This window comes from Meles meles, chromosome 21, assembly GCF_922984935.1.
Source record: "Meles meles chromosome 21, mMelMel3.1 paternal haplotype, whole genome shotgun sequence".
Lineage (NCBI taxonomy): Eukaryota > Metazoa > Chordata > Mammalia > Carnivora > Mustelidae > Meles > Meles meles.
Window position 1 is genome coordinate 23095987 of NC_060086.1, and position 11169 is coordinate 23107155.

Below are 11169 nucleotides of genomic sequence, written 5' to 3' on the forward strand. Positions count from 1 at the left end.
GCAGGAACGAGCTTGGGCCCAGAACAGAAAGGAAGCCACTGCTCCAGTATGTTGCTGAGACCAGACCCCCCTCCACCACCAACATCCAGCCTGTCCCGCAGGCAGGCCAACAAATCCATCTGGACATGGGAGATCCAGAGTGTCTAGTAGGGAAAGATGCACAATTATTATTCGATTTCAGGCAGCTGCAGGACAACACTTCTGGGGAAAGGAGCTTTGAGACGAGTTAATGAGATGCTGTGTGTTTGGGGCCAAGGACTTGGGTTTGAAGCCCAACTCCACATCCCGAGCCAGTTACTTGACCTCTGTGCAACTCATTTTCCCTTACCTGGAAAATACGGGTGATAGCAAGACCCCTGTTCCATGGTTCCCATGAAGACTGAATGAAGCCAGTACCGGGAGCAGAGTGTGGCCATTCCCACCACTGCTACGGCCCTTCTTTCCCACCAAACCTTCATCTCCCTGGTTCCACTGAAAACAACCATTACTTTCCCTGATTTGCTTTTTCCCCTTCGTGCATCTACATCTACTAATTTACACCAATCCAGTGGTTAATCCACACCTTGGCACGGTCCAACCATCCTTGAATGGAGAATATAAAGCAGAGCGCACCCCCATCAAGGAATTATAACTCTGTATATGAATCTCAACAGTAACGGTTATCTTACCATCTTCTTCCCACTCAAATAAAACACACAAAGTGGGGGAATCTTATATACAGAGTACAACATTTTGGCCATGTTCACAGAAACAGTATTTCCAGACCACTTTCAAATACACCTGACCTCAATTCGGCAGCTCTAGCACCACTGCTGTTATGGCCATCCCTACTGTGATGACCACTGCCTCTGAATTCCAATAAAAAAGGAGAAGAGAAGGGGGAGGGGAGCTGGAGGGGGAGGAGATGGGAGGGGAGAAAGAGGGAAAAGAAAGACATGCCGTCCTAGAGAAAGGGGTCTCTCCATTTACTCCTCTCTTTGCTGATCCCCCTTGGTAATATATTAAAATTCTGTTCTTACAAGTCCCTTGCAATTTTTGCTAAATTTATTCCTAGTTATTTTGTCTCTCTGGTTGCTTCTATAAATAGAATATTTCCTCTCATTTTATCTTCAAAATGGTTGGCATAGGCATATAGGAAATCTATAGATTTTGCATCTTAATTTCCTTACCAATCCCCTTAATGAATCTCATTATTGTTCCTAATAGATTCACGGGAGGATTCGTTATCTTAAGTTTTCCATTAAGAGATGAAATTGCTGACAAGTGGTAATAATTCTACCTCCCGCATTCTCATTGTTTTCCTCATCCAAGTGCATCATCACTTAATTTCTAAACAAAGATAAATAACAGTGATCATTATGGACATTCTAAGCTTCTTCTGAATGTAATGGGAGTATTTTTAGTGCTACACCATTAAAGATGATGCTGGCTTTGAGGATGATCCTATTTTATCAGCAGGTGTTCTAAAAATTAGGAATAAACACTTAATATTATCAGCTGTATTTTTAGCATCCATAAAGTGAATCACAGGACTTTTCTCGTTTGCTTCAGAGTCAATCACATTGTTAGACTCGCTAAGATCGAACCATCCTTCCATTCCTGGAATAAATCCTACTTTGTGAGAGCTTTTACTACCTTATAACATAATCATTTACTTGTCCATTTACCTATTTTATAAGCTCTTTCCAATCACTGGCCATGATTGATTCCTGTTTGACCCCAGCATAGTTGACAAACAATACATGTTTAAATAGTAAATAAATGAATAAATAACTAAAGTAACAAGTATATCGGACCTCCCCAGACTAACCCTTTGTACCTCTAAGTTAAGATACTCAAGAAAGATCAGGTACCCGTTCCAGACTGGATCTTTACATGTTTAATGATCATGTGGTTCAGCTGGCCCCCACTTCTAGCATCAGAACCCTGGAACACCTCATTCTTACAGGGAAATTTTCCCCTATGGTTTTAGTGAGACTAACTCTGCTTCCCTGTTCCTACCATTAACCCAACCCAAATAGGTGACCACATCACCTGAGTCTAATTGGAGTACTACACCATAACTGCTTTAGGAACAGGTACATGACCCAAACTCAGCCAATGGCAACTCCAGGAATGTCTTACAAAAACTCTTAAGAAAAGATTTCCAAAAGAACTGATAAACATTATGTTTGTCTGGGTTGCTGTTTACCATCTTGCCTAAAATGTGGTGAGACAACCTATTTGAGAATAAAGCAAAGTCGAGAAAACCATGACAAAGGATGAAAGAGAAACCTAGTATTATCATTTGAGCCCCTGGATCCAGCTGTTCCTGAAGTCATTATCCCCTAGATTTCCCAATTTCATAAACCAGTAAATTACTTTTTCTTTGTATAATAGTTTTAAGATCATATTCTATTACTTGCTACCAAAAAAACACTGTCTAATTCATGTGTTGTTTCCCCATGAATAGGCTTTGTACATTCTTAAATAAATGTCAGGGAAAAAAAACCTTAAAGGGAGGCAACCCTAACTAGTGAGTGTTAAAACAGAAAAATTCAACCGCCTGCTTTTAATTAATGGCAAGATGGGCTGAAAGACTCCCTTAGTGAATTATAATTTCAGACTGAAATTCCCAAGACAGTTATAGAGGAGCTTGTTAAACCGCAAAAACCAATGGAATCAAGAGATTACTTTAACAGGGCGGTGGTTCAATCAATTCCAAAGGTATCATCCATTATGCAAAACCAAAACCTTTAAAACTTCCTACCGTACAACCCTAGCCATCTCTTGTTCACCTAAAATCTCGAGGCCTCTCTCCTGACTCTAAGAGTAAAAACGACTGGTATGATTTACAAAAATAAAAATAAGTAAGTCATGTCATGACAGCTGGAGAAAACCAGTGAAAGGAGCCAAATCTCAAGCCCAGGGAGTCTGGCTGGGGTCTTCTCGAACAGTCCTGCCTTCTCAAACGCTTTCGGCTCTGCAGAAAACTGAAGGCAAGCACGCCCTTGGCATTCTAAATGCCTCTGTAGCTATCCAGGCCAAGCGGCATCAATTCTTACTGTAGGTTCAAGAAAATGTCAGCGCGCAAGCCCAGAGTGCCTGCCCATTTCCCTACCTCAGCCCCTTGGTGGAGAATTCCGGCTGCAACTTCTTTGTGAAATCAGACTCTTCTCCTTCAGCTCCAGTTACAATAGACCAAATTCTGGAATCCAGTTTTGATTATTCTCTGGAAAGCTACTTAAGAGCTGCTTCAGGATTTGAAATCCCTCATTCAGACATAATCTTGAAATAAAAGGCTATATTCAAATGAAAAATGCATTACAGCTTTCTCTTTAGGACCTTGAGTACTGATAGGCAGGGAAAATGAAGAAAGACAAGGGGAAAATGCACGGGCAGGGGGAGGAGAGAACCATGTCCTCCGTCACAAACTCATTTCATCATCGCATAATCCCTTGGAAGGGAAGTAATATTGAGCCCATCCTACAGATAAAGAAACTGAGGCTTCAGAATCACACCAGGAAGACGCCGTGGCCTCTGGCTCAGAGACCAATGGAGGAACATGCTCCAAATGTTAGGATCCGTGATCAAAGGAACCAGACCCAACAACACAAAGCGAAAGTCAAGCAAAGCTTTATTTCGCACCAAGCATGGAAAATCAAACCAACCAGTTGGGGCCATCTCTTACAAAGTGGTGACTTCCTTTACCCGGCGACTTCCCTTACCCGGCAACTTCCCTTACCTGGCAAGGCTCATGAGGCTCATGAAGCTCCCGACAACCATGATGCTGACCACGATGCTGACCACAATGATGCTCCACATGATGCTGCTCGCGACGACCTGACGCTCCCCACGACTACCCCGACAACTATTACTACTACTCCCCTGTCTCACACACTAACCTTTATAGAGGTGGTTGAGCCCAGCCCACACCCAGGTGGCCAATGAGATCGCAACACACGGAAAACTGCACAGTCATGTTCGGTCAGCAATACGGGTGCCCAATTGAATTCCAACTCACCATCGCAAATATATGTGCACCCCACTGATTGGATGTCTCCATCCGGCCTGGCCCGCCCCCATATCCAGGGCCAAGCAAATTCCTCCAGGAGGGGCAGGTTGTCAACCCAAGCCCACAACAAAATGGCTCCCTCGGGCCAACCAGGCCCTTACACCGTACACTGTTGCTTCTCCCCTACTAGCTTCCTCCCTCTGAAAAGTCTAACACAGAAGTCTGTTCTAGAATCCAGATATTTCACTGAATGGACCCTTTGGAGACAATACAGTCTCATTATCTAGGAAACAGAATGTTTTTTAGAAAGAAATGGAGCAGGTAACCTGAGGTCCAACAGAACTAGTAATGTGGCAGAGCAAAAAAGCTAGAACCCAATTACTTCCATCTCTCAGGTCTTACTGAACCCACCTGACTGGAAATCTATTTTATAGGTGCAACTTATCTATATGGATCACACTGGCGCTCCTGATTAATGAGTGAACAAGGGGAAGAGCTGTCCCACCTTCAAAAACATGTTCACTGAAAACAAAAGGGAGATGTGTTTGTGAACTGGCTATTCCTGCCTCAGTGTTCATGTTTATCTCCAGCTCCTTTTGTTACTGTTGCAATATATCTGGGAGGTATCCACCCCTTGCTGATGCAAAATCTGTAAAGGGGGAAAGAATGGAAACTAAAATAGCACACGTAAACCACAATCCTGGCAACTGCTAAAGAGTCTGGCTATGCGGGTTTACTTTCTAAAATGAGTTTAAACCAGAGGTCACAAACTGGTAGCCAGCTGGCTGTATCCAGCCCACAGATGTGTTTTGTTTGTCCCACAGTGCTGGCCCACACAAGGCTTTTAAGAAATTTTAATCAGTTTGCCAATGTGAAAAACCAAGAGATTTCACATCAAAGCCTGGATTTCTGATTTCTCCTACCAAGTGCAGGATGTGGTAACATTTGCACAGAGGAAAGGGTAGCTGGAACTGAGTAGTGGCTGAGACCTGCAGACAGGGACATGCCCCTAGTTTCTCCCCCCACCCAGTCTATTTCACTGGGTTTCCAGATTGGTGACCCTCGGTTTCAAGTCAGGCAGATGTAGATGCCAAAGCCAATCATTATTAGACTTTTCCCAAAACCCTGCCCAATAGGAGACTTTTCAGTCAATATTAGGACAGCTGTGATCAGAAGTAAAACTTAGGAGACCAAAATGATTTGAAAATTTAAAAAAAAAAAAAAAGGAGTTCATTTGGATTTTTCTTTTTTTTTTTTTTTGAAAATACATTCACCTTTATTATGTCATTTATTCTCCCCAACAATCCACAGAGAAAGGAATTATTTGCAGATAAACAAGCTGAAGATGAGTGATGTTAAGTAAGTTACCTATCCAAAATTATCCAAACAGTATTGTAAAACCAGGTTTTGGATCCAATTTTGTCCAGCTACAAAGACTGTGCTTTGGGAATATTGGAAAAAAAAAAAATCCTTTATAAAGCCATGAGGCTTGCTCCTGCCTCAGGGCCTTTGCATCTACCGTTCTACTATTGGAAACCTCTCTACCCTGATCTTTACGCAGCACAGAATTTTATTCTTTTTATTCGTTCACTTCATTTACATCACCGTCACAGGAAGGTTTTCCCTAGTCATTTGATTTCAAATAACCTAGGCATGCACACAGACACGGATGTACACACCAATTCCTCTCTAGACCCCTGCTACTCAAAGTGAGGTCCGGAGATCGGCAGCATCAGCAGCACCTGAGAAATTAGAAATGGAGACTCTCAGGGCCTTCCTCAGACGTGCTGAATCAGAATCCTGCATGTTCACAACATCCCAGGTGACGCGTGCACGTTTAAAGCTTAAAAAGCGCCGCTCTACTAGGAGCCCTGCCCAGTGGAAATATAATGTGAGTCACCAGCTTGATGGTACATTTTCTAATAGCCACCCGAAAAAGGTAACAAGAAAGACTGTTCCCTGTCTCCCGTGCCCACCACTTAAATGTCAGTTTCAGGAGCACAAAGTGCTAAGTCACCACTTTCTCCCCTTACCACAGTCCCCTTTACAGCAACTCTCCTCCTTACAACAGTTCTGGGTACATGGTAAATATTATTAAAATGTTGGTTAGGGGCGCCTGGGTGGCTCAGCGGGTTAAAGCCTCTGCCTTCAGCTCGGGTCATGATCCCGGGGTCCTGGGATCGAGCCCCGCGTCGGGCTCTCTGCTTGGCTGGGAGCCTGCTTCCTCCTCTCTCTCTGCCTGCCTCTCTGCCTGCTTGTGATCTCTATCTGTCAAATAAATAAATCTTTAAAAAAAAAAAAAAGTTGGTTAAATTTCAGAAGGAAGGAAAGAAACATCTTGCTAGTATTTTATGTGTGGTGGTGGGATATGAGGAAAGAAACCAAGAAAGCAGCACAGTGCAATTGGACAGATGTGGTCAGCTCAACCACGGACCAGCTGAGCAGTCCTGAGCAAGTCATTTGCACTCTGAGGGCCACATGGAAAACACGAAGGCTGCTATTTTACTCACAATCTTCATTATGATACTCAAACGTGAGAGGACGTCCATAAAGCACCCGGCTCCATAAAGAACAGGCATTCCCTAACAGCCAGTGCCTTTCTGGCTTCTTCCCTCATTCTCGCTCCAGAAACCAAGAGCAAACAGTGTTGCGGAGCACCTTCCTCTGGGTACCACGAGCATGACTATGGGAACCGTTTTCCTGAGTGATTTTCCCCTAGCTAATGGGAGTACATTCACTGTTGGCAGGGCAGACCATCTGAAACCCTGGAGGTTCCCTTCCTATCCATCGCCCTGGAGCTGAGGTGTTTCCAAAGCCAAGGTCAGGGTTACTGTACCGTCTGTAAGTTATGGGGGAGGTCACACCGCAAGGCAGCCCTGTTTCTTGGATGAGTTCTGGTGTAGCCACCAGGTCCCACCCCTTAGAGGAGTCTAAGGTCTCTGACCCGACAGCTTGGAGCGGCCTGTTCTGAAAGGTGCCTTGGGGTTTTGCCCTTTTATTTCACTGGTTTGGAGGAGTGGAGAAAGGAGGGTCAAGTCCACGCCCACTTATGAGTCATGGGCCTGGGTCAATCCACCAAGGGAGGCTTGCTTCTCCCATAGCTTTAACACTCCCCTCCTAATCCATTAGTCTATCTTGCCCTGAAATCCGAGGCACATGTTCTAATCTCAAATGTGTTTTTAAATCACATCAGATCAACAGCGTAGGAGAAAGCAAAACCCGGATTTAAACAAGACTGGAGTGACATGGAGAAAATAAAACTCCAGGGCTGTTCTGCCGGGATAGGACGAAAGCCCAAACCAGTGCTGCCCGTACCTGACCCCAAATTCTTCTCACTTCTCCCTCTGGCTGAAAACACCAAACCCCAGGAACACTTGCAGAATTAGCCGGTTCTCACAGAATCACCTCGACAAGAAAAAGGGAACGCAAACAAGTCGGGGAGAGAATCAAAACCTTTCATTCATCTGTGGTCCTCTCCTCGCCAGAGATTTCACGTAGGCTCCTCCATGGATGGAGGGAAGCGTGACCATTCATGTACATTCGAGCCCAGATGCTGCCATTTATAAGATGCACTTGGAGCGGGGAAACAAGAGGTAGGCTTTCCCTTACTGGTTTGAACTGATGCCATGGTTTCCTTTTCTGCAATATAATGAGGATGTCACCCATCTCTTCCTCCAGGGGAGAGAGACAGGAGCCTGTGAAAATCCCACAAACACCCTCAAAGCACTGCTGTCCCTGGTAAGGCTGGAGAGGTATGCAAGCAGCCCCAGCACACTCCTGTGGGCCGAAGGGGTTTCTAGAAGTCTTCTCAGCAGCCAGGTTTGGGTGGCTACTGATACCTCTGTGCTACACAGATTCTTCTCCAGCACCTGCGGTAGGCACCTCTAAGATAAGCGCCACAAGGATCTGCCGTGGGTGAGACACTGGGGTCAAGGATGGGCGGCCGCAGAGAAACCCCGTGGTCCTCTCAAGCGAGGAGCATGAGAAATCTCCCCAAATGTCTTCAGGATAACAGTTCTGTGGATGGGGACACAACACTCACACTCAGCCCGGAAGACCACACGAGGGACGGCCGGGAGTACACAGTGCTGGGATAGAACCTTCCACAGCCCCGTCATACCTGTCTCTGTGCCTCCTCTTCCCAGCCTCAGCATGAAAGAAGATTAAGAAAATCTGACATCTCCCATCCTCTCATTCAGAAAATCCTCCAGTCCCACCGATGGGACCTCCTGACACGCATGCCACCACGCACCCTTTATCAAACTTTAAGGCATCCGAAAGAACATCCCGTCTCAATTTCCAGCTGCTACAAAGCAACCCGAACACATGTTGGAAAGATGTGATCTTTATGCCTCTCTCTCCCCCAAAAGGGCACTTGGCATTTCTCCCCAGATACACAGCTTTAAAATTAGAATTGGAAAAAGCCACTGTTACCCTCCTAGGGCTGAGGCTACCTCACAGCAGAAACCAGGACATCCCCCCTAACCAACAATTAAACAACTGAAACCCTCCCAGACATCATACCCCTTTTCTTTATTTCTGTTGTTGCATTAATCATCCTAACACCTTTTTAATTATAATCACAAACTGGAAACCATGGTTCGTGATGTTATAAATACTGATTTTCCAGTTAAATTAGGCATTTGCTGTTTTATGTTTTGATAGGAAGGGGCTGTTTGAAGCCTCCTAAAATATTGCAATTAGTTCTCGCTGTTGAAACAGACAAGACATTAACAGACACATTTGCTGTTTCAGTTTAATGTGGTGGAATGTTTATGCCTAAGTGTACTTCTCTCAAGCTTTGAAAGCATAAGGCATATTTTTTAAAGTGGAAGAAATCAATCACAATACACCCATTTATTACCTATTCTTAAGTTAAGCTATTTCTAAAACTTTTCCCAGGCTGTAATTTAAACTTGGAAAGCACATCTCTCTTCAACAGGAAGGGAACTTGTCAGGAAACAATCCTTGTATTTTACCTATTGGCTCTGTTAAGATGATAACGTCACTTTAGCTGACAAAGCCTGTGTTTCTGTTTGACAATTGCAATTAATTACTGAGATGCAACCAAGATGGGGCCAGGCATCCAGATCTATTTTCCAAAGGGATACAAAACGGAAGGAAAGAACGGGGGAGGAAAAAAGCAAAGGAGGTTCGTTTTTGGAATCTGCACCAGTGTGGAGTTAAATGCTATGGCTGGCAAGAAAGCTGGATTATTAATTTATTTTACCTGTACCTAACTTTCCACTCCTCTCTTCTCCCTTTCTCTCACCACTGGCAGAGGGTGGAAAAGGAGAGAGGTGAACATTTCACATGACAGAAGCTCTACTCTGTTGTGAAAGAGGCGCGGGTTAGAAAGGACACGGGTGCAGTGCACAAAAACTCTTAGGGCACCAACTGTCGTGTACGCGCTGGTGCTGCCGAGGCAGAACCAACCCAGGATTCATGCTGCCAAAGGGAATAGAAAGTTCTGGAGATAGGGGGGCATCCCCCGTCTTTACTAGAAAGCCAGAACTTGCCAACATCATCTTTTTAACTGTTGCCTGTTCATTTTTGCTCTAACCTGAAGATACTAAAGTTGGATTCCAGCCACGCAAATGTGTTTCAGGGTGATTTTGCGAGATTCCAGGAGATCTCAAAGCCGCTAGATCCATCTAGCTACCCTGCTTCATTCCTCGGCGTCCCCAGCGCAGAAGCGCAGAGCCCCCGCCAGAGCCCGGGCTAGGAAACACCCCGCGGGCACCAAGGCTGGGGATTCCCAGGCTAGGAGCTGGGCAGACTGAGAAGGCACCTCCACGGACCAGGAGCCTGAGGCAGGCGGAAGCAAGGCGACACCTCCACCCCTCGCCCTGAAACAAAGTGATCCTTGGCCAGCGTCCAGCTCTCTCCGCCGCTGCCCCTGAGCGGCCCCGCCAGGATTGGCAGAGCCCCCGATGGGGCTAACGGCTCTCGGGACGGCCGCGCCTAGGTGTCCAAGAGCCCGGAAAGCGATGGCTCGCCCTCCGGGTCTCCCCGTGCATCCATCCCATCCCGCCGAGCCCAGGGTCCTACCTGTACCACTCCAGCCCCTTTTCGTAGTTCCTATCGAAGAAGTGTGGCTCTACGCCCACCGCCCGCACGTCCGGGTGGACTCGGATCGCCTCCAGCAGCGCGCGGGTCCCTCCTTTCTTGACCCCGATGATAAGCGCCTGTGGCAGCTTCTTCTCCCCATAGTCCGGGGTGCTGGCGGCGCCGCCCCTCTCGCTGCTCCCGTTGGCCGCTCTCCGGCCTGCGAGCTCCTCGTCCGTGGTGCTGGACTCCTGCGCTTCCCTCTCCAGCAGCGCGCTCTGCGCGGTGATCATCTCGCCCGGGGCCAGCGGGTTCCGGAGCCAGGCGTCCCGGGCGCCCCCTCCGCCGCTCGCCAGCCCCCAGCCGTCGGCCCCGGGGGCGGCGGGCTGCTCGGGGGGCTCGGGCGGCTCCCCGCGGCTCGCGTTGTCCGGCGGCGGCGGCGCGGGCGCGGACGGCTGCGAGGGGGCGCCGAGGCGCACGGGGGGAGGCGGCAGAGAGGGTGGTGGCGGGTTCGGCGGGGGCTCGGCGGCGGCGCCCGGCGGCTCCTGCAGCGCCAGGGGGAACTGCAGGGAGCCCGAGCCGCCCAGGAGGCTGTAGCACAGGTAGGTGACGGACAGGGACAAGGTGCACATAAAAAGCAGCTTGCGCGCCGGCGGCCCCTTAGCAGAGGCGCCGGGCGGCGGCGGCGCGGCGAGAGGTGGAGGCGGAGGCGGAGGCGGAGAAGGTGCGGGCCACGGGGCCATCGCGGCTCCCGGCTCGCGGCGGCGGCGGCGGCGGCCCCCGGCGCTGCCCGGACATGGTTTCAGCCGCCGCCCCCGCCGCCGCCGCCGCCGCCGCCGCTGCCCAGCCGCCCCGGCTGCATGAAGCGACGCCGCTGCGCCCCCGGCCCTGGCCGCTGTCCCGCTGCGCCGGGGGGGAGCCCGGCCGCATGGCCCCCCTCCCCACTCTTCCCGCGGAGTCCGGGCGGCCCCCCCACCACCCCCCCTCAGCCTCTGGCAAGGGGACCGAGGGGGGCGCGCGGACCCGCCGGCTGCACCTGCTCCGTCTGCAGCGCCCCCGCTTCCCCGGCTCCGCCGCGGCTCCTGCTTCAGCCTCTGCCGCCACCGCCGCGCGCTGTTGCAGCCCCG

The 11169-nt window shown here is 48.7% G+C and overlaps 1 protein-coding gene across 1 annotated transcript in view; it reads right to left on the reverse strand.

Annotated features, from left to right (window-relative positions):
* The window catches only part of HS3ST4 (heparan sulfate-glucosamine 3-sulfotransferase 4), a 398423-nt gene extending 387506 nt beyond the window's left edge, over positions 1-10917 (reverse strand). The window contains exon 1 of the mRNA XM_045993653.1: positions 10046-10917. Within this exon, the coding sequence (XP_045849609.1) occupies positions 10046-10785 (740 nt within the window). The 5' untranslated portion in view covers positions 10786-10917. The remainder of the gene's footprint in view (positions 1-10045) is intronic.
* Between the last annotated feature and the right edge of the window lie 252 nt (positions 10918-11169).